At 37.4% G+C, this 27,444-nt stretch overlaps 1 protein-coding gene across 1 annotated transcript; it reads left to right on the top strand.

Annotated features, from left to right (window-relative positions):
- The first annotated feature begins 200 nt into the window (after positions 1–200).
- Positions 201–27,444, top strand: GPBP1 (GC-rich promoter binding protein 1). Its single transcript, XM_026037240.1, has 13 exons — positions 201–302; positions 402–1,449; positions 2,249–2,316; positions 11,003–11,122; positions 16,913–17,036; positions 17,522–17,745; positions 18,416–18,482; positions 19,573–19,757; positions 20,464–20,604; positions 21,049–21,213; positions 23,851–24,035; positions 26,279–26,381; positions 26,998–27,444. The coding sequence occupies exons 4-13, from the start codon at positions 11,060–11,062 to the stop codon at positions 27,154–27,156; spliced, it is 1,416 nt and encodes a 471-aa protein (XP_025893025.1). The 5' UTR covers positions 201–302; positions 402–1,449; positions 2,249–2,316; positions 11,003–11,059; the 3' UTR covers positions 27,157–27,444.

Below are 27,444 nucleotides of genomic sequence, written 5' to 3'. Positions count from 1 at the left end.
CGCTGCGCGCTCTGCATCCGCGCCGGCGGCTGCCTCTTTTGGTGCCTTCCGCAGCTGGTTTACTATTATTATTGTTGTTATTATCTTCTCCTTAAAAAAAAAAAAAAAAAAAAAAAGCCACGCAAGCGGCTTCCTTTCTGTTTTGTTTCTGCTTTTCCAGAAGTCGGAAGAGCCGCCTGTTTGCGGAAGGACGGAGAGCGTGTTCCGCGCCCGCCGTGCCCCGGCCGCTGCCCTCGCTCCTGCCCTGCCCCGCCGCCGAGGCAGCTTCGAGCGCCGCCTGCCCCGGGGCCCGCGTGCCCCCGGTAAGGCTCGGCCCTGCGCCCTTGTCGTGTGCCCCTGCGGCTTCCGGAGGGAAAACTGATGGTGCTCTTTGTGTGTTTGTTTTGTTTCGCTCCCCATAGGCGATTTGGATTACAGAGAGCCCTCTGGAGCCTAGTGCCTCAGCTGACAGCGAGGGGGAAGGTGAAAACTAACCTGCAGCCGTTGTTGCCTCCTTGGAAAGAGGAGAAGTATCGGACACTGAGCTGGGATTGGCGCTTCTGCCTGAAAACGCTTCTGAAGCAGCCAGGAGGCGGCCAGGCAGTGAATTGGAAACTGTGAAGGCTTGAGCTTTCTCAAGAAAAGAAGCACAGAACAGCTTGCCCTTGGACGCTGGTCCAGATGACATGGATACGTGGCTAAATTTATCAAGTTCTGGATAATTCTACTGTCAAAATAAAGTGCTCTCTTTGCTTTTAGCTGCTTTTTTTTTTTTTTTCCCAAGCCAGTTTTGCTTGAGTCATAGGCATAACTAGTTTTGTTACCTGGCTCTAGGTGAAAAGCAGCCTGAGTCACTGGATAGACATTGTTGAAAAGTTTCATGGCAGATATTTTTACTCATATTTTATTTTTTAGATTTTCTGACATAGCCTTTTTTCATTTTGCAATGAAACCTACTTTCTAAATGAAGAGTCTAATAGAAAATTATCTATCACTTTTTCTTTTATATTTTATTTAATATTTTTGTTGAAAAATGTTGTTGCCAATAAGCAATATGGTGGTATCCAGATAGCTGTTGTTGACAGATGCCTCTATTATCTGAAGCTGGGAAATGTTCCTCAGTTCAGATGTGAAATTTGGATTTTCAGCTTTACTCTCTGTGGCGTAAGAAGAGTTTTTATTTCACCTGGAGCTGATGCTTCTTCCAGTGATACGTACATGGAATAAAGAAGAGAAAAGGCTGTGAGAGAAAAAGAACAAAGCTCAAGTCAGAGACTTGGCAAATCTTGGAAATAGCTTTGCAGGATCTCTAAGCAGGAGGGATGGGTAGCTGATTCTGTGAGGTGCAACCTATGTCAAACAGCTACGAATGTAGTATCAGCAAGAACTTGGGATATTATCTCAAGGAAAACAAACTGGAAAAGTATAAATCACAGAGAACTAACCCCTTGTGCAGTCCTCTTGGATTAGGTAAGTATTGCAGAGTTCCTAAGTCAATTCTCACTTGAGTAAATATTTTGTCAGTAGAAGAGTGAAAAAAATGGTGCTGCATTTTTGAGAACTTTGAAATGAGCTAGCAGAATCTAGCTCTTATTCGCAGGGTTTAAAAAATACCTTTAAGAGATGGAAGTGTGCATGCGTTACTGAAAAAAACCATGCATAAGTAGGAGCATTATTTTGGGGATGCAGAGAAGGAATTAGAAAATACCCACATCTAGACTGAATCCCTTAGTGTATTTTTAATGTATTTTAATGTAATTTTTTTTAAGTAAAGTATTTTTTTCGATGCTGATACTGTATATCAGGAATGATCTGTTCTTCTTAAACAGGACTTCGTGACTTGGGCGTCTAAGTATTTGCATTAGATGTATTTCTGCATGAAGATCTTGTAATTTAGCCTGACATTTTTTTTTCCTCTTTCCTCCTACACTTGTGGAGGTTAAATGTTCATTACCAGAAACTTGTTTACTGCCTATAAAAACTTTTTTTAATGGTGTGATATTTTAAGGCTGTTTTCAGGGTAATTTCCTATGCCATAGTGAGAATGAATATGAACCTAGTTTAAAAGTGCAGCATAGTTTAAATGGAATAAAACAAATATTTGGAAGAGTCCAAGTACCAGCAGACTGGTTAAGTAAACAATTTTACGTGTTGTTATTAAAAGTACTGCTATTTGTGCTGCAACTTTTGTTCCAACTGAGGGAACGTTTTTGAAGATGGATGTAATTTAAGTACTGAAGTAACTGCATTTACAACAATTTCTCTGCAGGTTTGCTTTCAGCTGAATTGCTACTTCCTCAGAGAAAACTAAGATGGACAGAACAACTTAATTCAAAAGTCAGTGGTAATTTTATTGAATTCTTCACCCCTCCACCATTATTTGTAAAAGTTTAAGTATTTAAAGCATTGCTGGTTAGGCTGTAGACTGAATGTCTGGTAAACGTGACCGTATAGTAGCCACTTAAGGCATTTTTCAGAGCTTCTGCAGTAAATACTGCGTTATCAGTAATGCTGAGCAATAAAAAAAAGTAGGTCTCTTTTAAGAACACTGCAAAATGTTTGGGAAGCTGTTGTGTATTTAAATCCTAGTAGAAAAGTAGTTGTAAGCATGAGAAAAAGGATCTTGGACTTACTGTTGTGGGTTTTTTTCCTCTAACGTGCATGACCACAAGTAAAAGAGTAAAAGAGTAATCCTAAAAAGATATCTAAAATATTGATTTAAATGCATCTTTTTAGGATTACTGAAATAATTCTGTTGTGAATTGTCTTGTTAATATCAAAGAGCTGATTTAACTACAATGTTTTGGTTTCTTTTCAAATATGTTTTCGTATTTTTTTCAAATATTTTTGTGTTTTAACTGCTGTTTTAATTTTGCCTTTTGAAAACATGAGGCCTCTGGGAGCATAACTAGGAGTCTGTTTCTGCAGGAAGACCCAACATTGGGTAGGTCCCAGTAAGAGCCTGGGACTGGGAAGTGATTGCTTAGATGGGCTGAACTGAGTCACATGTTGAGGAAGTAAACCACGAGAGGAATATTACCTTCCCCCTCTTGGAGTAGTTTGTATTTTGCTTCAAATAATTTGGTAAATGAAAACAGCAAGTGAAAGTGACTGTCTCATTAAACTTTCTCTTGCTTGCCCATCAAGTGTTAAGAGTGACTCAACTCCTAGAAAAGTGAATTCTCTCTTTGTCTGAGCTAATAACCTTCAGGGGTATGAGAAGCACCCCCTGACAAGGGATTTTCATTGAGATCAGGGAGCTGTAGAGCTCTTACTGTTTAGGATCTTTTCTTAACAGGGACTCTTGTTTCTCCATGTGTTGAAATGTTTGCCTTTAAATTAACTCTTTCATTTTTATGTTTCTGGCTACTGATAGGAAAGTCATGTTTTTTGTTCTTGTTTTGTGTGTGTGTTGTTTGTTTTCTCCTTTTCCCTCCTCTTTTACTAGTGTTTCAATTCAGAATTGGAACTCTTATGTGTATACATATATTTATTTGGCCTTCAGGTGTGATTGAACAAAATTCGTGTTGACTGAGGCCCCTTGAGGAGAAAATGCCTATCATGCTGGTCCATTTTAATACTTTCTTTAGGTGCAGCACGCAGTGCTGACAGTTTGCTAAGTGATTTGCATACAAGTATGAAGATAACGTCTCTCTTTGCTCCAGAGAACTTATACTTTAAGCATGGTTGTAAACATGGCTTTTGTACTGGAATAATGTCAACAGACTGGCTGTTTTACTGATACAGCAAAATCCTTAAGATGACAAAGGTGATGCTCTTCTGTTGAGTCATTCAGTACCTGAATGTACCTCAAATACCTCAGCAAGTTCCCACCTCTGCTGGGTGGGAAGCTTATTTCTGCTTTTGACCATTAAGTTAGATTTGAGGGCTGAGAACCCTTAAACACTAGAGAACACAATGGTTAAGATTGAAAAATGGACTAATGTAGTTTGACTTCATATATTCATTCCTCAGCATGATGTGTGACTGCAGAAGGTGTTCAGATAGAGTACGTCCTCTTGCCTCTGGTGGTTTGCACAAGTTATCTTTGTTTTCATATTTGTTTGTAGATGAGATGGGGGGGGAAAACTATTTTTTTCCCCGTATCTCATTGTCCAGTGCCAAAATTTGTGTTAAAACATTTCTGGATGGGTATTGGGTCTACAGTTGCAGAAGAAAGGACTTTTAACAGTTGATTGGACTGTTAGAAACTTATTAAAATAAGTTGTTGAACCTGTAGAAGAGAATGTTTAAAGATCCAGCTCCATTTCATTTAGAGATGAGAATGGCCTCTTACTTGCTGATGGCTGTAAACTCTCTTGTACGTTGTGTAACGAGGGAGGCACCTATATGTTGCTCTCAAATCATAGGTTAACTGTAGAGATTTAAGTTTATTCTGTTGTTAGGGGTATGGCTGTGTATTTACATGGAAAAAAGATGAGGGAAGTAATATTCAGCTCAAATAGTCATGCTTTTGCAGAAATCTTTGAGTAGAAACAAGGTTTTAAGTTTGAAAAACTGCTTAAGTTTGTGCTTGGACAGCAAGATAACTTGAGATCAGCCTATTTATCTTCTTAAACTAAATGAATGATGGAGCAAGTAAGGTCTCCAATAAGCAGTGTCTTCAAAAGGGAATAAAAATTGAAATGTACCAGGACATAGACCAGATGTATTGCTTAAAACAAACTTTTCTTTCAGTGAGTGCTGTTCTTGACTTCTGAGAATAGGGAAGGGCACATGACAAAATAAATTTGACATTTAAGAGAAAGTGTTCTGCAACAGAAAGAAAAACTTGCAGAAGTACGTTATTTTTCCATTTAATTAAAAACATAACAAGCATTTCAGTTAATAAAGAAGAGAGGGTGTGTCACATCATGGTGTGGGCCTGGAGCATGCCTTATCTTTGCCTACTTATTGAAAGCGTGACTTTGCCTACTCATACTGGCTAGTGGAAGATCAGGTGAGGCAACTTTTTGAAGCTAGACCAAGATGGGAGGGCTCTAAGATCTGCAGCTTGGTTATTCAGGAGTTGCTCTGTTTTAGTGAGAATTTTGCACAGATATTTTTCCTGAGAACTTCTGACCTTGACAGGGAGCATTCTCTTCAGTTGTCCTGAAATGTGGTGCAGCCAGTTTGATATTATCTTTGATAGTCAGTGTTCTCTCCCTGTTCCAGAGAATTTCTAGAAAATTTTCTCTTCTTTCCCCTCTTGTAGATAGTATTTTTTCCTGTAATGTTATATGGACTTGGTTAGTGGGCCCATTTGATATTTCATATGTGCCTTGTTTATTTTCCTGACTAAGGAGTCTGGAAGTGTTTGCTGTGCAGGAAGCAGAACAGCAGCAAGACTAAAGGAACTTGAGCCATATATATAACTTCATAGTCTTCATTTAGTGCATCGTAACTGTACTGTAGTATGTTGTGGAGTGTAATGCAAGATATGCTGATGGCTTCCGACCTTTTTTTGCCTCATTTACAAATATTATGCTGAGAATTAGATGACAGATGAGGGTGGATTATCAAATGAGCTTGCAGCTGAGGGTGGAGTTGCATTCCCATGCACGCTCTGCGTTATGCCCTGCTTATGGTAATAGTGAGGTGCTCCCAGCATAGGTGAGAGATCACAGGGCCCGTGAACGTGGGATTCTGGATTTTCTGAAGACTGAACCCATGTGCAAATAACTGTGTGCCTTTACTCTCTCTGTGCTGCTCCTGAATTTCTCTGTGCAGATCAGGAAGCTAAAGTTTTGAACTGGTCTTTAGGGAGCATCGAGAAATTTGAATTCATGTATTACTTTAAGATGCAGTTTTGGGAATTCATGTCTTGTAGCTTCTTAAGGACTTTTTTTTTCCTGTTAGTAAGTTTACTACTCCATTTAAATAGGTAAGAATACTTGAAGTTTGTGAGTTTATAGGTTTTTATTTTTGTTTCGACTTTTTATGCTTTTTGGTTTTGTTGCTTAGACTTTCTATTCTAACAATCTCAGATTTTTTTACAAAAACTTTTCTGGTAATATTTTTTTCAGGTTATCCACAGTGTGTGAAAAGTATCCCTGATGAAAACACGGAACTGTGTTTCCTGTTCTCTAGTTTTTAGTGGGCTTGTTTCAGCTGTCAGGGTTTTTAATACGATTTTAGTATTACTTTAATCAGCTCTGTTTAAGTGGAATTAATTTAAGTAATTTTCTGACATGATCAAAAGCATATGATCTTTTAGTAAATTAAAATTAGATATTTTTATGTTTTTGCAGTTTTCTTATTATACTGACTTTTTCCTTACATCAGTAATGCCATCAGTTTTACCTGTCTTCCTCCTAGTGACATCATGAGAAAATCAAAACTTTTTCAAATTCTCATAATTCACACAAATGATGAATCAGTGTATTTTCACCAACAATAACAATTACTGTCTTAATTATTGAAGGCAATTTCCTGAGTTAGGGCAATATTTTTATACGTTTGAGAGACTTGACCTGCCTCACAGTAAAAACAGAGGCTGGATCTTTTGCGAATAGCTCTGGGACAGTCCTTCCTCTGCCAGCTAAATACTGGTTAGACAAGTTAAACAGCATGCCCTTAAAATTGGGTGGGGATGGTCTCTGATCTCATGTCCTTGTCATCTTAACTGCTCTGATATGCTTTCTTCTCTTTCGAGTTGAACACATTTTCTTTTAATCATCGTTTTCAAATAACTGTCAGAAAAATGTTTGTAGAGATGTTTCTTCAAGTTCTTATGACAGCAGAAGACGGCGTTGCTTAGGGAATAGTCTCCATAGGAGTTCTGTGCTCTTTGAAGGAATTTCAAGAAAAGCAATTGTCTTTCAGTCCTTTGCAACTGTTTTGAAGTGGCACAGACACTGGAAGTGGTGGTATCTAGAGAGCTATTTTGGGGGCCACAATCAGGTGTGACAAGTTACCTGAAGGGGAGAATCCGCCTTTTCTCTTACGATTCAGAACGCTTTTGGGCTGTGATTTAAATGCAGTTGCAGCAGTGTAATTGTTGATGCCAGATTTATGTCGATGGGAAAGGTTTAAGCATAGGAGCTGCTAATTTATTTAATAATAATTACAGTGCTATATATTTGACTACTATGAAATTTTATATTTTTATATGTAGGGTGAGAATAAACATTGTACATCTGATTATAACTGCTTGCATGTAGATTGGCTGGCTTACCCTAAGGAATTCAATGTTTAAAACTGAAGCACCTGCTTTTTAAGGTAGTACAGCAAGAGGTGAACTACTAAAGAACTTTTCATCATTAAGTTATTTGATATTCTAATTAAACATCAGTTAGCTTTTCAGAGCATCTTTAAGTGTTATATCTTCACAGGATGGCTGAGGTTGGCAGGGACCTTTGGAGATAATCTAGTCCAACTCTCTGTTCAGTCAGCATCATCTAGAGCAGGTAGCACAGGATTTTGTCCAGGTGAGTTTCAAGTATTGCCAGAGAAGGAGACTCCACAACCTCTCTGGGCAACCTGTGTTAATTTTTCAAAAGATACTTTCCAAATCTAGAACACGCAAGCAGTAAAAAATGCTTTACCATTTACAGTTTTATGAACATGAAGCAGGGAGACACTGTCCCTGTTAATGCCATTGACTGAACAGTCACAACTATTGACACAACAGTAGACAGTGTCGTAGTGATGTTGTAGGGCAGCAATGTTTCTTTACAAGGAGATGCTAAATGTTGACAGCTCTGTCCTTGATAGACTGAAGAGATGTGTTTTCAACCGAGACATCTCTACTCTAATCTGCGCTAGAAAATAAAGGGTAGCATTACATGTTTTAAAACTTGATTTTAATGTATCCTAAAATTGTGATTGTGTTTATAGTTAAATATAAAAAGAAAATGCATTTAGTATTGCATTTTTAGAGCTTCTTAAACCAATAAAAAACAAAATTAAAACATCAACAACTTGAAACAGTTAAATATCAATCCAAATTCTATTATATGCCACAACTGTTTCAACATTCTGTTGTTGAATGATCGGGTACACTTTTTTATTTGGCCTCTTTATATAAAACAGAACTAAAATTCAGAAGGTTTGGATTACTGCTACTTCGTCAATTCTGTGCCTCTGTGATATCCTGGAATATCCTAATTCTCGCTCCTCATTCCCTCTGGGCTTTCCCATCCACAGCGTGCTGATATGTTATCCATGTAGGCGGGCAGTGCGGATTTCATTGAGAGGGATTTTTTGAGAGTCACTTTTCCATTTCCTCATGAGTGTTGTTCAGCTGCAAGGATGTTAGTCTGCAAATTCAGAGAGAAGATTTCTGGTGCTAGAAGGAATGCTAGGGTAACACTGATCAATTAAATTTATCTTTGTGTAGCCAGTTCAAGGTATCTATAACCTTAAAATATTGACAATAAAAGTGGTTTGGAGATCTTTATAAGGAAAAGTGCTGTTGCTTGACTGTGTTGGCAGATGCAGCACAGGAAGCGTTATATGAATTTCTAGTATGTGATGGTAGGCTGGTTTCAGTAACTGATTTGTTGTTGTTTCCTTTTTGTTGTGTTTTGTTGTTTTTGCTTTAAGGCTTTGTCTTATTATTTCCATTTTCTTCAAGATGTCTGGGGCAGGAGCAGACCTTTCTAGGTGTAACTCTGCCTTATATTTTTACTCCGTGGCTTTTACTAGTATAACTACTTCTTGGTTCATTACTAAATGAGTTAATAAATCCTCCTGATGCCGATAGTAACTATCCAGTAACCCTGTGTGTAAATGAGTCGGGTGTGTGTTGGCGTTGTATTCTGATTTTTAATGTGCTGTGCAGAGATGCAAGCAGGACTAACAGATGTTTGCGTGGATTCTACACTGTGCTTTGCCAGCAACGTTCTTAACACTTTGTGAGTGGCTAGAAACTGCTGCCCTGTATTTTTTTTTTTTTCCAGTCTGTTTCGTAAAATCCTTCAGGAGGGAAGGGGTAATCTGTAAATGGACATATTTATGCCTCTAATTTAGGACAAATACCTTTTTTTCTTGTGAACATGAGGGGGGAAGGTTTTATTTTTGCTGCAAGAGACTTCCCATTTTACTACAAAATGAATATGTATATTTGTTACAGCTAAGATGTATTACATAACACTTTCAGGCAGTTGATTCAACATGTGCTCCTTTATCTGTGCTTCATGCCTGCTTTGTGTTAATCACATGGAGACTCTTGGCTTCCAGCTGAGCTTTGTAAGCACAACTGAAGTGTTCGTCCCTTCAGCTGTTGCGTAATTTTCCAAGTATTAGTGGATAGTAAAAATTGTAATGTGAGATGAGGCCTGAGGAAGCAATTTGTTGTAAATTAATCTGTACAGTCTCATCAATGCAGAGATTTTTTTTTTTTTCTTGCCTTTTGTCTGCTCCATGGCAGGAGGAAAAAAAAAAATCAATTTATATATTGATTGCAGTGATGAGGGCTAAATGTTTTGTTCGCTTACAGGAGCATAGTTCAGTGGGGAGAGGAGGAGATAAAAACTGTTAGATTTTAATTTTTATCAAGCTACACTGACATGGGAAAAGGTGGATTCATTTTAACAATATTATTTTTGTGTACATGCATTGTATTATAAGGTAAGTTGTTTAATTACAATTAGTTTCTGACTTTGAAGCATAATAACAATCAGGAAAGATTCAAACATTTGTGTTAGTGTTGGATAATCTTATTCTTCACATATTTAAAATTGCTACATTTCTATCTTCAATCCGTTGTGACCATTATCATGTGATTCTTCTGATATTTTGAATTAACAGATGTCTCATTTCTCAGTGGAATTTAGCAGATATTCATAGCAAGTGTTTAAATACCTCTTAGGTCCTCTTTTAGTGAGATGAAGCAAGCTAAGTACTATTCCTGTCCTTGATCACTAAAACAATTCCTTATTGTATTCAGTAAAGCTCTGAATTTTAGGATTGTTATTCTAAATAGAATTCATATTCTGTGATGCTTTCTCACATGAACACACACTCGCACACGTATGTTATAGAAGGCTGACTATATTACGTTACATTTTTGGTTTCATTTCTTCATTTAATAGGATGACTATGAGCTGTTAATAGTTTTTTCCTTAGGTCAACCTTTGAGTTGACTCTAGGTGTTTTTCCTTCCAATTCATATAATTGTTCTCTACTACATTTTCCTCACGTTCTGCCTCTACTTTAAGCAAATGAAATAAGTTGTATTTTCCCAAATTCTTTTCAGATGAAGTGAAACTTATAATAGAACCCTAGCAATCAAGCCGTGAAAAGAAAAATCTTTTTTGATGTTGGCTCCGCATACTTGGTGCACTGTTTTTATTTCAGTTATTGCTGTGACTCCAGATTGTGTTACCGAGGTGCCATTTTACCAAATCTCTTTGTTGTGCATCTTTTGGAAACTGCTGTTCATTATCATTTAACATTTGTTTGTATGCAGCTGATCTGTTTAGTGTATGTGTGAGAGAAGACTAGCTCACAGACACCTGACTTCTTCCCAGGCTGTCCGGTAAATTAAAGCAGATTTCATAAATGCTCATATGGATGCTTTAGCCCTCATTCTATTCATATAGTTAAAGTGAAATTTTAATTGAAAGTAGGACAGTCTTGTCCCGTGTTTCTGAAGGGAGAGGTGTTCTACAAAACAAAATTGTTTCCATATCCACATAGTAGTGGGCAAAGCAGCCCGGACCAGAAAATACTTGACAAGCTAATTTTGCCAATGCTTTCTGATCTGATCTCAACACAAGATACTTTCCTTTTTTTTTTTCTTGACTTTGCTTTTATAAATTAGATGAATGGTGTGATTGTTTTCAGCGCCTGCAAAATATTTAATTAGTGTAATACTTCGTTTTTGAAAGAGCAACTGTTCACCCATAATGACAGATGAGACTGCTAGATTCAAAAGTAGATTTGTTTGGCAAATAGTGCTAGAAAACAGAAGGGAAACGATGATTGAAACACCATGAGTGTCGTAATCTTGTAAGATAAACATCTGATATATACTATTTTTTTGTTTGTTTGTTTTCCTCCCTCTCTCCAATTGCAGGGACTTGCCATGAGGTGCTAAAGCCTTGTTTCACTGATTCGGAGAGACTGGACCTAAATGGCGCAGCATGACTTTGCTCCAGCCTGGCTTAATTTTCCTACTCCACCTTCATCAACAAAGGTATGTTCTTTGCTATTCTTTTGAATACAAATTGTTTTATTTTTTTCTTTCTTTTGAGTCTTATTAAAGAATTTTAAGTGCTAAAGCCGAAATCATAGGGAAAATATAAATCTTTTTATGAATATGTGAAGAGTGATAACAGATGACATATAGTAAATCCTGCTGTGGTGCTTTAAGTAGTTGGACCTTAGCTGTCATCAGTGGTTTAAGCTGAATTGCTTTGTTTTTCTACTAAGAAATAAGAGGTACGTGTTTGATGTTCCGAATTTTGATTCTACTCTTTAGTGTCCTATGCCTGTTATAGAAAAGTATTCTTTGTTCTGTCATCTGAATGCTTAAAAAAAAAAAAATTGAAATAGACTTTCTGAAATGGGTCTTCAGTTGCTCTTGGGATGTTTGTAAGTACTTCAGGGGTGCGGTGCTTTCGGATAGTTTTGTATCCTCTTTCTGGCTGTTTCTATGGTGCCTTATTCACCTCACCTTACACAGTTAGCCTGGGAAGAGAAAGCATGATCCTGAATCATTAGGATTCATAAGTGTTCTGTGAAGGCTTGAAGATATCTGCCTCATTTAAATGTTCCTTAGTTTCTGGTTCTTTGATTTATGCTCCTATGTTTCTTTAAAAAAAAAAAAAAAAAAAAAAGAAAGAAACCTTAGGTGAATGCAGGAGCAGAGGCACCACTGGGTATTTCGAATTAGTTGTTTCTTTTTATTTCACTATTAAGAAACCTGTCTTCATTACAAATGCTTTTGAATGCATCCACAATGGTTTGTAGCTCTGAGAATGGTGTTGGCTTATTTGAATGCATTTATGTAACTCTTGTCCTTTACACCTATGCAAAATCATCCTTACGGACATATTTATGTTTGTGCTGTTGTTAAATGCAGAGTCAAAATTGTGTCCTTACAGCTTTTTTTAAGCGTGTGTACATTATATATATGTGCTTATATGTGTATGGTTTTTAAAGTTGAGTAGGATCATCATATTATTCTTCCTTCTTCTGCACTAATCTGTCTCTTTGCTTAGTCTTTAGCTGTCAGTTGTCTTCCTGGGAACATTAGGCCTACCTATTTCTAGGTGGTAACTAGTGTCTGATTTTTATTCTATTTGATTTCAGTTCTTGTGATCTCTTTTTTTCTAATTTAATATTTTGACTGAATCAGAGTTTAGGATAAGATGGTGTCAGATCTTAGATTAAGGATTAGATTTAGGAAACAGTCTTTCTCCACCTATTTCAAGAATTTGCTGGAATAAATTTACCTGTACACTTAAAATGTCAGTACAGCAGAATCAAAACGTATTCTACCCCATAAGTATTGAATCTGTTCCAGGGATGGATTGATGTGTGGGCGATGTGTTTTGTTGTTTGTTTTTTTTTTATGTTTTGTCACTTCCTAAATTGTGAGCATCTGTTGTGGATCATGCAGTGTATCTTTGCCTTCAGGGATTTATCTTTTTCAAAAACTTAAAAGTAGGTTTCACGGGTGCTTTCTCCATAATGTTTTTTGTGCATCATCTTGCACTTGTGTGGAATTGAGCTGTTTTGTTGCTTCACCTGCTCTCTGCTGATTAGCTTTCTGTGGTATACAGCATATTTGGACTTTAACCACTCCAAGTGTCTGTTTGGTTTGCATAAGGTTCCTTCAGTCATTCCTCAGAAATGTGGGCCCTTTGAAAGGGTCTCCCTGTGCCCCATTAGTTCCTAGAACAGACCTTTTATTATTTCTCTCTGCTGCTGCATTGTTTAGATGTGGGAAGAGCAGAGGAGGACTGAGATGAAGGGTAGATTGAAGAGGGGAAGGTATTCATGTTCTGTGCAGAGTTGAGCTGAAATGAGCCTATGGTATCAACATCCCTCAAACATGAGAAGAGAAACTGAGTTCTGTCCTGCATTTTTTTTTTCCCTAGGAAAGGACCTTTTAGATATTGCATTTTGGGGCATTTAATTACCTTCAATCCTGGATACCTGAAACTTTCCATTGCATGGGTAAAAAGACTGATATCAGCAGAACCAGCTACCAGGAGATCAGGATTGTAAATGAGCTTTCTTAGTGTGATTGATAGAGATAACAGGATAACAGCTTGACTGAAATCCACCTAACTGCTACTGACTTCCTATTAGGAATAAGTGCTGTGTATATTTGTTTTTTAATATCATCCACATATTACTTACACAGGAGAGCTCACTGCTGGGTAGCTTTAGTTCAAGTGTAGTTTTTACATCAATACCATATTGCAGCTCTGCAGGTGGAAACAGGAGCAAATAATGAGCAGTGTAGGCAGTGGGAACTTCTCTGAAAACATTCCTGTAAAACATGTATGAGAAGATGATAAACAGGCCAGAGTACTCACGCTTTTTGCAAGGGTGTCCTACTCCTTGATGTTAAGCAATAAGACTTTGTGTGCTAGAAAATCTTTTCTTTTTCCTGACTAACTGAATTTAAGTCTCAACATCTAAAAATAACCAGTAGCATTCCTGTTGATTGCAAAGTTTACTGCCATCTTTTCCACAAAAAGCCTGATAGACTGATACCCCCATCATGTGGGGAAAATGCAAACTGCACAGTCTTCGCGCACATCTTAATTGAGACTCATTATGTCATGCACAACTCAAACACTATATATAAAAAATCCTGTCAATTAAATCTTGTGAAAATGTTTTTTAAAAGTTCAGTTAAAAAAAAAAAGTTAGATTTCAGAGGCCTTACAAGATTGCCTCAATATGTAAATCAACATAGAGCTGTCTTCTAAGCTTTCATATTTAATCAACAAATGTGAAGCTTGCTTAAATTTTGCTAGCCTATTCAGAGTTTACTTAGTATGTTTTTTAAATGAATTGAAAGTATTCATTGATTTTTAATTGAATTGAAAAGATTCATTAATTTAACTATTCTATCAATTGATTTTTGTGTGTTGTGTGTGGGGGTTTTTTTTGTTATTTTGTTTTTATATTTATTTTCTGCATTTGTCAAGGAAATAGTCCACTGTTCAAAACTCTAGAGATAATAAAAGGTTGTCTGTCTCGAGTTGACTTTTTACAATATGAAAATGCTCTTTATATTTTACACTTTTTTGGACTACTTGAGCTTGAATTTTAGGTAGTAGGTGTTGAATTCCCCTTTCCTGAGGGGATTTTCATAGAGCATAGATGTCATCTGTTGTGTACTTGTATCTTGAATAAAAAGATAAGAAAACTTTGTGCCACTTCTTTTTTTTTTTTAAGATAGTCTTACTATCTGACTTGAGCTCTTTTTTTAGGCTCGTTGACCAGTGCTGTGATTCTAAGTTAGCTATGTTAATATTTAATAGCTAATAATTTTAGGAATGCACCTGTAAGCTTTCCATTTCAAACTTGTGTCATTCATGGTTATTTTCAGCCATGTTGTCAAGGTTTGTCTTGATAGTCGTGAAGGTTGTACAGAATCTCCATCATCGCCTCTAGATGATGCCTAGGAGCATTTGTGAGCTGTGTGACAAACAGCACGAGTAGTGTCCAGGTGAAGTGCCCGCTTGGTTGCAGGCAAACAACAAAATAGCAGTCAGCTTAATTAAGTCAGACCAGCATCAACCCCAAGCTGAAGAGCTGTCGGTGCTGTTAATTTAAGTTTACTAGTACCACTGCTAATGTGGTGCTTGCGTTTACGCTATATGGATTTCAAACCTTGTTGATGTGGCCTTTTGAGATGTCCTTTGCAAGATGACAAGGTCTCTAAAACTAAATTTTGTGTAGATTGCTTTTGACAAACATTTAAGATGAAAGAAATGTGTCAGCTTAAAACTCCCAGTATGTTAATGATGGGTAGTTCCCTCTGCCATCGGGAAGCTTGAGAGTCCCACAGGTTGTGCTTATCCCTACTTTTTTGTCTAATGTCCTTTTATTGCCACCTCAGTGATGCTCAGTCTTTCTCCTTATTTCCTTAGACTTTAGGTTATTTTTTTCTTAATGTTTGTTTCCTCCCTCTCTAAATTACAAGTGATTTTTAAAGCTTTTCCTTTAGCTATTCAGCTTAAATTTGAGGAGAAATCATTGCTGCTTTGAAGCCAGGACCATTTTGTCTATTTACTTTTGTTTTTTTCTTCATTATATGTTTTCAACTGTACTGCTCTTCTGCTCTTTCATTTGTCTTTGTGTTTGAGGATTGGAATCAGAAAATGACATCTCCACATCAAGCCTGAAGCAGAGTGATATGTGTGTGTGTGTCTTTGTTTGTTTTATTCTTCAGACATAATCTAAAGTCTTTAGAAGTGCATTTTACTTAGATATAGCAGAGTGGATGTCTCTGTTTCTTTCTCCAGGAGTATATACGAAAGGTAACCACTAAAGCTTAACAGGGACGGCATTTCATGATCATGTGAGGTCTGAATCAAGACAGGAGGCATACTGACTTCCTAGCTTTATCTTAGACATGCTGCTGTCAGAATAGAATATTTCACTTTTTCCTCAACTCAGAATGTGTAAGAATAAGAACTGGCACCTCATGGATCATGGGCAGTATGATCCCAAGGATTATGTGAATAAGCCGTTTTACGCGCGCGTGCGCTCTCTTTCTCTCATTTTTTTTAATTTCTGCTGCTGAGTGTTCTTCAGATCTGGATAGGGAAAGGGCTTCGGGCAGCATCTAAATCATGCAGTAGAGCAGATGCTTCCTGAAGATCTGCTACTCTGACTTTGTGCCTTTTGACCCAGCTGTTTATCTGTGCGTTTAGAGCTAATATGGCATCTGGAAGTGCTGGGATCTCTTGGTCACATGCAGCACAGTGGACGTATATGTGCTCAAGAGGTTTGGTTCTGGGGAGAAGGGGCTCTTGCTTCATCCCCAGTGGGTTGGTTTTAAAAGAGCAAGTGGGTTGTGTGATGGTGAGGCCTGGGGGACAGATTGTCCTCTTAGGCACAGAAGATGATGTGTCCTTTTGATGCTTCCAAAAGCAAGACTAAGCATTACTCTTGTGGGATGAGAACTTGTTCTTCAATTCTTGAGCTGTGGTAGTAAGAAATAGACTATTTCTTTTTCTCTGTTACTAAATACACTATAGTATTAAAATAGTTAAGCCAGACAGAAATAATAGGAAAGGCAGCTGTTGTAAGACTTTTTCTAGGTTTAATTCGCTGAGGAATGAGTTTTAGCAAAGATGTGTTTTGACTTTTTGAGTGGTACTCTCAACTCAAGGTTTTAGTTGATAAGTACTTCCTACTGAAATGAAATAGTTTTTACTTCAAAATTTCTCATGCCTACTTATCTGATAATTCAGGGTATATTAATATAATTAAGTTTCCATAGGTCTTTATATTTCATATTAGTTACAGTTTTTTTCTTACTAAATTGTAATGACAAGGCTTATTAACTGGACTTTTAGGTGTCTAGTGGTAGCCTCTCCAGGCTTTCTGTGCAGGTCGTGTGTAGTCTGACTGCACAAATCAAGATCCTATATTTCTCCTTGCCATCAAAATTGGGTTCTTAGGTACTTTCTTACCTCTGCATTTATTTAACATCTAATGTGATGTGAATTACTGCTCTTTTGCTGCCAAACCAAAATTCTTGGGACTTCTACCTCATGTTCCTCCTTCTTTGTGACACAACTCTTCATTGTCGTGAAGAGTATCATGTAGTTTCTACTAGCATGGCAGATACTGACAATGAATATATGTTTGAGAGCTACTGTATAGGCTGACATTCCAAGTCCTTTTTAAAATGGTTTGTATATACCATGAATAATGTGCATATCAGCTCTGATAACTCACTTTTGCTAATAATTAGATATCTCAGTCTACTCCTCCTGCTCCTTTCCAGTCATCGCTGAACTTTGAGAAACATTCTGAAAATTTTTCATGGACAGAGAGCCGTTATGAAGCAAATCGCAGAAGACACAACTCCTCAGACGGGTTTGATCCTAGTATTGGAAGGCATAATGGAGGTATGATTTATTTTTCATGAGACATCTTACATATATTTACCATGCTGCTTTGTATCAGTTCAGTTAGGAGAAAAATTGAAGATAGTAGTTATCCTATGCTGGTTGCCTTATTCTGTGGTAGAACTGAGATAGGGCAAGACATTTTTTCTGGGACAGGATATGATGACTAACTGACTTTACTGGAGTAAAATAACTATTGGTCTATTTGTCTTTACCAAGAATAACAATATGGAATTAGTTTTCTACACAGTGACATAAATGAGCACTCAGAAAAGAGATTTGACTAGTCTTGACTTCAGGCTAATGTCTTCCATCTCTGTCACTGTCCTGTGAGATTCTGCCTCCTGCTTATGTTAATGTAAACTAAGCTAATCACATCCCAGAATATAGAGCTGATCGCCTAACTCCTTTTATGATTCTACAGAAATAGAATATTCTTTCAAAATTGTTTGTAATTACGTTTCTTTCACATTTAAAAATCTAAGGGCATTTTGGGAGAAAAGAGAAAAATGGTTGGCGTTCACAAGGCAGAAATGGTACGGAGAACGTAAACCATCGTGGGGGATATCATGGCGGAGGCACCCGTGCTCGTACCAGCAACTTCCACTGTGGAAAAAGCCAAGGACTGCATGAAAATAATGTACATGAAAATGAAGCTGGGAAGAAGGAAGACAAGGGAGAACCCAAACAATTTGAGGCTGAGGATTTTGTAAGTTAATTGTAATTATAATAAACAAGCTTTCACTGTTTCTGCAAGTGCCGTTTTGTCCATTGCAAGCTACTTGATGAGATTTCAGCAGTTACAGATCATCTTATAAGGGATTACCCTTTCCGTAGGTAAGAGGGTGTTAGTCATCTGTCCACTAAGTTTTCTCTTGTTATCTCCAGTTATTACTGTATTTTGTTACTGTCACCAGGGAGTTTAAATGAAGTTCAAGTGTTTAAGTAAAACGACAGTTGGATTCTAACCTTATTTCATAGTATTTTACTGCCATTTACTATGGCATGTGTGTGTATTCTACACAACTTCATTAATGGAAATCTGAGGTACTGACCTGCCACATGCTATTTGAGGTCTAAGCTTTAACATAGAATTATAAGAAAAGCAAGAGCAAACTTCCTTTTTCAAGAACTACATGTCGCTGTTTTTTGCTTTCTCTGCACAGTTCATGTGACTGTATTGAATACAGCCTGAGATACTTTGTTCTTCTCCAGTAAAGTAACAGACATGGGGAGACATGTCCAGCCTGTCCCTATTTAAAAATCTTTGTTAGCAAAGGGTATGCTTCAATGTTGTTGTGATTCTTTATTTCACTGATTCCAAATTTTAAGACTTACTATTAAATTTCATTATTAAAAATGTTCAATCTTCCTTTCAGCCATCACTGAATCCTGAATATGAGAGAGAACCAAACCAGAATAAATCTTTAGCTGCAGGTGTATGGGGTGAGTATTGACTTTGTATAAAAAAACAATTTTTTCATTTTTTAACTTGAAACAGTTTGGGGGGATTTTTCCGATATTATAGTAGTATGATTTGAGTTGGAGGAAACCTCGATGTTGCCAGAAGTAACTGCCTTTTCATAAAAGAGGTGCTACTTCTATTTGACACTTTCTATGGGTCTTTAGGTGCAAGTGCAAGTGGTGTGGTTCTCCTAGAAGTAGTACATGTCTGTCTTTAAACACATTGAGAATTCTCCTCCAGAAATGAAATAAGCTGACTGTGTGTTAGCTAAACTACTGATAAAATAGCCATCTGAAGGCTTCATGTAAGAGAAGTTCAGTGTTCTGAAGAACTTGCAAAGGAACCTGGGAGGGCTGGAGAGAACAGGCTGCCTTGCGTGGATTTAAGCTCTTCAGAAGCAAATGTCTTCAGCCATGTAGTCAGTGTTGAGATATATATATATATTTTCACTCTTTGAGAAATTTAGGTCTATATGTGTTTTTTACACTAAATATCAGTTGCTTTATGGGTGTGGTGATCGACCCTTTTTCTAATGACTGTTTCTGTCTTGAACATGGAAATAATAGGGTGAGCTTCAAAAGTTAGGCTCAGATGAGGCATACAGAGAGAAAAAGCTGTTTTTGCCATTGTCTAGAGTAATACATGTTTATAGAGCTTCATGTGCAACATTTGACTCTGAGTTTTTAATCAATATATAAAATTACTCTTTAGTAATAACCTGAAATACAGTAATAAACCATTTGAAGATAATTATTAACAATTCACAGCTTTGCAAACAAATAATTCATAGCTTTCTGACTGAAGAATGACTTTATTTTCCAAAAGCTAAAATTCTACCTTGACAAGTCGAATAATGTTACAAATGATGATTGTAGAAAGTGAAGCAGAGCTTCAACTAACCCTGCTTTACATGTGTTACTCGTGAAGCTAGTGCTGAACTGAGTTCCTCTTTGCTCTGTACTGCATGGCTGCCTCATACCCTATGAACTTGAAACCTAAAAATGTGTAATTACTTTTATTAACACAAATATATTTTTTTCTTCTCTTCCCTCCTCCCCTTTCTCTCTCCAGAATATCCTTTGAATCCTAAATCTAGATCTCCAAGAATGCTGGTCATTAAAAAGGGGAGCACTAAAGAACTGCAGATATCTGGATTCCCTGTAGTAGGAGGTCTTCATTCACAGTCAGTCAAGAATGGAACTGGCACGAGTGTTTATAAAGGCTTAGTGCCTAAACCAGTCACTCCGCCTGCAAAGGTGAGTTTTGGAGACTGGTGCCATGAAAAGCATGCTGAAAAAATCATAATCTAATCTGAATGTGCTCATTTCAACTGGTGTGTGGTATACCTAGAGTATTATGATTTCAAGTCTTGCATATTGGAATTGTAGCATCCCCCCAGAGTGTCTGGAAACACTTTTTCTTTTTAAATTGTGATTTATTTTGGTGTCTCTTGATTTCTTCATTACCTTTTTTTGAGGTATGCAGGAGTTGTCCAGGTGAGTGTGAGATGGAATCCCTAACTTAAGGAGTAGCAGTGCCTTATGTCTTATATTTTTAACAGAAGGGTAAATACCTGGTGGATAACTATATTGATATAAGTGATATTAATCAATCTAGTACTGACATTTAGCTTTTTTTTTTTTTTTTTATGGCGACATTTTCAGTTTATCCTATTTCCTTCATGATTTTTTTTGTGCCCCAAAGATATTTTGCTCTATATTTCTCTTCTTAGTGCATCAAATATCAGGGTCTTGATTGTTTTTATATTTAACTAGTGTGAAGGTGTGAGCAGTATTTGAGTGAATTGCTTATAAACAGTCTGTCTTTTCCACAAAAGGAAGGTATTTGCACTAAAATAACAACTGTAGAATTCATTCTGTTTGATCATTTTTCTGAAGGTTCTTGAAAATTATTCTGATGTAGTTAACGAGTCTTTCTGCTTTTATTTAATCTCCTGTTTAGCCGACACAGTGGAAAAACCAAACAAAAGAAAATAAACTTGGGAATCCATTTCCTCATGAAACTTCATATGGTATTGGCAATTTCAGTGCTTTCAAATCAACTGCCAAGGCATTTAATGTATCACAGAATTCAGTGAAAGAGGTAAAACAAGTTTTCTAAAACTTTTTTTTTTTTTTTTTTTTTTTTTTTGAATCTGTCCATTATTTAGCTTGGTTACTTGACTGAGGTAGGAAAGGGATGTCTGTGCCCTTTGAGTGCTTGACTCAGTTTGCTTTGTAGGCTTGATATGCAGTAGAAATGGTGCATTAGGAAGTTCAACTTCATAGACTTAAACTGCTAATACATGGTATGTTTGTGGAAGTCTGCTTTTTATTAGCAGTGTTCTATAAGTCTGTGTCTCCAAAAATTCATAAATATTGTACAAAAGACCTGTATATACTGAAATAAAAATATGTTCCCTCTGGTTTTGAATGTGAATGTACATGAAATGTGAAACAACGGGTACTCTAAAGGCTTTTTCAAAGCTTTATAAAGGATAATCTTCTAATATTCTTTTTTTTCTTCCTTTTATTGGCTCTTCCTTAGTGTAATCGGTCAAATTCTTCATCCCCTGTTGACAAAGTTGGTCAGCCTCGTTTAACAAAATTAACAAGAATGCGAACTGATAAGAAGAGTGAATTTTTGAAAGCATTGAAACGAGACAGAGTGGAAGAAGAACATGAAGATGAGAATCATGCTGAGCAGGAGAAGGTAGTTTGATTTATAACTGCTATAGATACAGCAGTGACAGATTTCAGACTGAACATAAATTGCAGATATGCTGTGCCAAGAAAAAAAGCTCATTGAAGAAACGTATGTTGCAGTTAAGCCATTCATTTTCTCTTGTTAGGATGCTGTATCTTGGGGAAGTTCCATCTGCATGTGAGGAAGAGCTTCTTCACTGTGAGAGTGACAGAGCCCTGGCACAGGCTGCCCAGGGAGGTTGGGGAGTCTCCTTCTCTGAAGGTCTTCAAAACCTGCCTGGATGCCACCCTGTGCCACGTGCTCTGGGTGTCCCTGCTGGAGCAGGGGGTTGGACTATAGGATCTCTAGAGGTCCCTTCCAACCTTAACTATTCTGTGATAACCTTTTAATGAATTGCAAAAAAATATCCCAATTATTTGTTTCTCCAGTGCTGTGCTGGAGTAGATCATGTCTAAAGACCCCTTTCAACCTCAGCCCTTCTGTGACTCTGTGAATTGATTGAAATAATGTGTTTCGAGGCCTTAGATAGGAAGCAGTCTGAGAAGCAGAACTCTAATTGGAGTGTTTAGCCAGATGATCTCGTAATCTGCTTGTAGGAGCAGTAGTTTGATTCGTGCATCTATAAAAGACCTGCCCTTTTGCTTCCTGAGAGCTGCGAGGGCTGCTCCGTGTGATTCCGCCTGCCCTGTGTGCGCTACCCCTTGTCGGCTGGTGCCGCAGGCGCTGCTTGTGCTCTCCTTAGGTGATGTCTGAGGGCACAGTGTGCCAGCAAGAGCCCGTTTCAGTGCCAGCCACAAAGCCACATGCACTCTGGTCGTGTCTAGTCAGGGTGAAACTGTTGCAAGCCTGTGCTTATTGGAAATAAGTGATTTGGAGGATGAAAAGGCACAAAAGGCCAAAAAAAAAAAAAAGTTTTAGGGGAAGGATTATTGTGATTTGGTGACATGAAAGAAGTGTTACCAGAGTGCGTTCCTTATAATGGGAAGGGAAGCTTCTGGCCCTGCTTCTGTCTAATGAGAAAAATGTCAGTTTTAAGTCTAAAATGATATTTTGGAAGGTGCTATCTTGAACTTCAGAATTTGGCAAAATAATACATGAACTTTTGGGGAGATTCTGGTCCTCAAACAGTCCTAAATGCTTAATATCTTCATGATGCTTATACCAATGGCATTTAGTGATCTGCTTTTCAGAATTATTTTTTTTTTAAATTATTTCTATTATTTTTTTTTTAAATAACTGTGCATAGCAGAGGAAGAAGCATTTTCAATTGTGGCAGGGTGTTGTCAGCAGTATTTGCTGTTAGTTCCGTGCATATTGTTCCCTACTGTTGCATTCAGGGAGGTGAGAAGAGGTTAAAGGTTAACAAATCATGTAATAGTTGTCCTACTTCCAAGTTGATTTTTAAAAAGTGAAGGCATAGTGTGCAGCTGAGTGGATAGGGAGATACTTTAAAGCCTGCCATAGCAGACTTCATCTCTAAAATAACAAGGCAAATCATGATCAGCAGCTAAATTATTATTTCGATAAGTTACTTTGCCCTAATATACTAAAATTGTTATTGTTTCTATGAATATTATAGAATATTTATCTGAATAACATATTCTCTAGGTTTGCAGTTAAAATAGCTGAATGTGTGTTTATCAGGATATTTGTTCTTAAGTTCTTGCTCATCATTCTAAAATTCCTGCAAGCAGATAACATGGTAAACAGAAGTGGAATTATGATGATGATGATGATGATGATCATCTCGGTCCTGGACTCTGAAGTACCATTTCTCACAAGTGCAGGAACTGGCTGATTGAGCAGCTGCCCTCTGCAGTGGATAGTGATTTTACACACCACGTGTATGGGTTTTGTTTTCCAAAGGCTATTAGCGAAATAATCCTACTCTTGTTTGGTTTACAGTTGGTAAAATGCCTAGGGCTACTTGGTTGGTTAGAGAATAAGACTTGCAAACTGTTGCATGAGTTCAATCAAAAAAAAAAACTGTCAAGAGAGGATTTTAGAACTTCTAATATCAGAATCAACTTCATGAGTTTCTAAATGCACTCTCTTCCTAGTTCTTAGCTAGATGAAGTATGTAGTTTCTTTACTATACAACAACCTGAGAAGTGCTCTGAGAGGGGTAGGAAGATGTTAGGTGGATTTGAAGAGCAACATCAGATCTCCTTAAATTCATCTTAATTCATCCTTAAATGTGGTGAATTTGCTGATTGTGGGGTGGTAACTGCAGCCTGCCTCTTAAGTGACATTAACTTAATTCTCTTGCTTTCAAACCGTTCCTGACATGCACAGTTCTGATATTTAATTAGAAACTTTGCTAGTAATTACAGTAGATAACTTACTATTTCTTAAAATATGAAAGACAAGTAAGTTTGGATATTGAGCTAAGTTTGAAACAAACTGTGTAGAAAGACAGTTTGAACCAGAACATGGAGTTACTGCTTTCTGCTTTTTGATTAGTGACATAATACACATTGTTTTCTATCTAGATATTGCAAACTCCTGAAGCATGAACAAAATTATTTCTTGAAGTAGCATAGTATTTCTCCATTTAAAAGTGATTTAAATAAAATTGAGTGACTGCATTTCAGCATTTGCAGATATTATTTGTAAATGGAATTATGTAATTATTTTTGACAGGATGATGACTCCTTTAACTTGCATAACAGCAACAGTCCTCATCATGAGAGAGATATAAACCGAAACTTTGAAAGTGAAATTCCACAAGAGAATGGAAATGATTCGATTACATCTCAACAGATCATTCGATCTTCAACTTTCCCTCAGGCAGATGTTCTTTCAAGCTCACTTGAGGCAGAACACAGGTATGTACTCTTACATAAAAAATGTTCCCATATGGTAAGTGAGCTTGTCTTAAATTTTTACCATCTCAGAAACTGCATCCAAAAACTGAAAAACAATGCACGTAATTCCTGTCATTTAATGTGCTGTAAATGATCACGTTAGTGTCTTATGCAACACACTCAGTTTTTCCTCATTGTTAAAATAAAGAAATTAATACTTTTATATAGCTGAGTTCAGTGCACTGTATCAAAAGTATCACAAGACAATAAAGAAGAAATAAATTCGGAAAAGGTTTGAAACATTTCTAGTTTCTCACAAAAGAAATTGTAATAGCTACATTGGTGCTGCTGGGAAGTCGCAGCTGTAAAAGCCTTGTAGGTGAACTTGTTCAGGGGTCTGTTTTAATTCCTATTCTTCCTAGTAACTGAAGAAATGCAACATCCTTTCTACTGATAGATCCTATGTGCACATAGGACTAGAGAACTCTTCCTTTTGTCACAGCTGCAAAGCGAGCTCATGATCAAGAGATCCTTTTTCCCATGCAAGTTTGAGAAGTGAAAGGCATCCTGCTCAGGTCTATTTTCCTTATTTTCCTCCACTGGCAAAGAAAATCCTTCACTGCTGTAAGTTATTAGCAGCAATATCGGACTAGAAGATAGGAGTCAAATCTAGTTGGTCACTTGAACTGACTTTCCGGGCAAGCTTTTTTTCTTGTGATATTCTGGAGACCTAGAGTGTCTCTGTATTGTACCAGTCCTTCAGCTGTAACCTCTGCATGTGCATAAACGTGTTGTGTTGAGCCTCTTTTCTGATGACTCTTAGCTTGAGGTCACCAGCTTAATTTTTGGATGACTTTGCACACCTAATAAACCTACTGGCACACCTTGTGAAAGCATGTCTGGGGCTCTGCTTCTGCTAGGGGAGTTGCTGCTTGCAGTGACTGTGTATTTACCCATTGGTGTCAACTTCAGCTAATCTTGGATCTATTTTTTTAATGTGGTTCACATTCTCTTAAGCATTTCTAGAAGGCTAGCCTAGGATGATATTGCTTGAAGCTTATTTAGCTACCTAAGCTTTATTTATATTAAGAGAAGCTATATAACACTTTACAGTGTTGTATATAGTAGTATCAAAGTTGTAGCTTGCTTGCAGTAAAACTTTAAAAGTCAAATTACTGTTTTGAAAAATGTAACTAGCATTGAACTGAATCTAACAGTCTTTTGTACATACATATAAAATGCACATTTTCTTATTTAAAAAAAAACCTGTGGATTATTTATCCATCTTCCTGTGTTTGTGTCCACTGTTCTTCATTTTTTCTGTAAACATTTTGTCTTTAACTCCTCTTTTACAAGCTGTGTAGTGCCATTTTCCTCCTTCCCTCCAAGTCCAGACTTTTATTTTGCCTTTATCAGCTGTTAGTTCCGTCACGGGTTACCTGCAGGTCTGCCCAGTGACACCTGTTGGAATTTATTCTGGGCTGGATTATACTGAAAGACTTTTCTTGTTGGTATCTGGCTAAATGAAGTGCCAAATGGGACCTCAATTTTCAGTTAATCTGTTTTTAACTTTTCAGTGTACTTCAGCCCTAGGCTTTCTATATTGGTTCTGGTGTGAATTTTAGAAACCTCTAGGCATCAGAGCAATCTGTCCATTTCTCCTTCCCTCATCCCAGAACTCGCTCCTAAATGTAGATTGTCTGTGCTGAAATATCAGCACCTGCCCTTAGGCTGATACTTGAGCAAATGCCAAGAAATCTTTCCTGGCAGCAGCCATTTGGTTGAAAGAGGATGTGGAAAGCCAGCATTGTAGCTGCTTAGGCTACCAACAGCCACATCTTGGAGTTCTCACAATTAGGAAAGATCTGCCTCTTGACCCCAGAACTTTTGCAGTCTTGCATTTAGAGGATTGGTAGAGAGGGCGGGCTGCATTTTGTATTCCAAGCCTAGTGGCAGGAAATGTCATACTTGATACGTGCAAGTGATGGTGTGGATATATGCTTGAAAATACGAGTATGTTCTGTTGTTAAACCGTTGAAATTTTGTAATTTTGAAGTCAAGTGTGTAGGGGCAAAACAAGGTCAGCAGCCTCTGTTATGTTTAAAAACTTGAAGATGTGTGCCTCTGTATAAGAGCTCCTTATTTAAAAAGTAGTAATTATGGACTGCGCAATTTACTTATTACAGATGTTTATGAATCTACCTAAACAAGACTTGAAAAATACATAGAGCAAATTCCTTAATATTGTTCTTTTTCTTTTAAAGGTTGTTAAAGGAGATGGGCTGGCAGGAAGACAGTGAAAATGATGAAACATGTGCTCCACTGACAGAGGATGAGATGAGGGAATTCAAAGTCATTAGTGAACAGGTGATGCTAAACTAATGTTCTGTTATGAACTTGTACATGAATGTCCTTAATACCTGTCCTGTGGGGGACCTCCAGTAATTTTCATGATTACATACCACTTGACCGAGATTGTTGTTTCAGGATTGTGGGTGGTGTGGTGTGGGGTTTTTTTTTTTTTTTTTTTTTTTGGTACCAATTGTTTCCTTTCTCTTCCCTCGTCATCTTTCCAGCTCCATCAGGTAGATGGAGAATGGGATACCCCTCCTTCCTTCCTGGGCCCCTTTATCTTCTCAGACACAGCCCCACTTTGAAGCAAAGTGTGCAGCAGGCTAGAAAAAAGGGGAGCTGCATCGCGGGAGAGACCACGTAGGAGTGGTCACTGGGGCAAGGAATCTGAGGAAGCAGAAGAGGATAATGCACTTTTTTGCTGCAAGAGCCTAGCAGCACAGTTGGAGGTTCTTGGATCCAGGTAGCGGATCCAGAAGTTAAGGCACTCGAGTGTATATACTTTGTGTAGACATGTCTACATGGTAGTGCTGTAGACTTACTATAGCTCACAGGTAAAGATACAGAAAAAATGGAACTTAATGGTTGTACTTAGCTGTTTCTCTAAACACACATATTTGTTTTATTTCAGTTACAAAAAAATGGCCTTCGGAAAAATGGCATCTTGAAAAACGGCCTCATCTGTGACTTTAAATTTAGCCCCTGGAAAAACAGCACTTTCAAACCTGCTCTGGAAATTGAGGATTCTGAGACAAGCAGCAGCGATACATCAGATGATGATGACGTGTGAAGATTTCTCTAACATCTGTAGAAGCTCCTTTTGATCTCACAAATATTTGGGGGTTTATTGTCCAAAAAAATCTAATTTATGTAATAACATACCCCATTAGAGAAAGAATGATGGGACTTCTCTCTGAAGAAAGCAAGGAGTGTTGTTGGGTGTGTTGAACATTACTATAATTTCTTTGTAAACGAATGTTGTAGAATGAGGACTTGGGTTGACCCAGCATTGACTTTCTTCATCACTGCAGCATTTCTGACTAGCAATGTGACAATGTAACAAATCAGACTTTCTCAT

Source organism: Nothoprocta perdicaria, unplaced genomic scaffold, assembly GCF_003342845.1.
Source record: "Nothoprocta perdicaria isolate Ctin4 unplaced genomic scaffold, notPer1 scaffold_1, whole genome shotgun sequence".
Lineage (NCBI taxonomy): Eukaryota > Metazoa > Chordata > Aves > Tinamiformes > Tinamidae > Nothoprocta > Nothoprocta perdicaria.
Note: the sequence above shows the minus strand (reverse complement) of the source record. Positions and strands in the feature narration are given on the sequence as shown.

Bases quoted from the DNA above. Each gene is read 5' to 3' on its own strand.
- GPBP1 (XM_026037240.1), top strand. From the start codon at position 11,060: ATGGCGCAGCATGACTTTGCTCCAGCCTGGCTTAATTTTCCTACTCCA. The intron at 11,123-16,912 runs GTATGTTCTTTG...GCTCCTTTCCAG, and splicing joins CTCCACCTTCATCAACAAAG to TCATCGCTGAACTTTGAGAA. The intron at 26,382-26,997 runs GTGATGCTAAAC...GTTTTATTTCAG, and splicing joins TCAAAGTCATTAGTGAACAG to TTACAAAAAAATGGCCTTCG.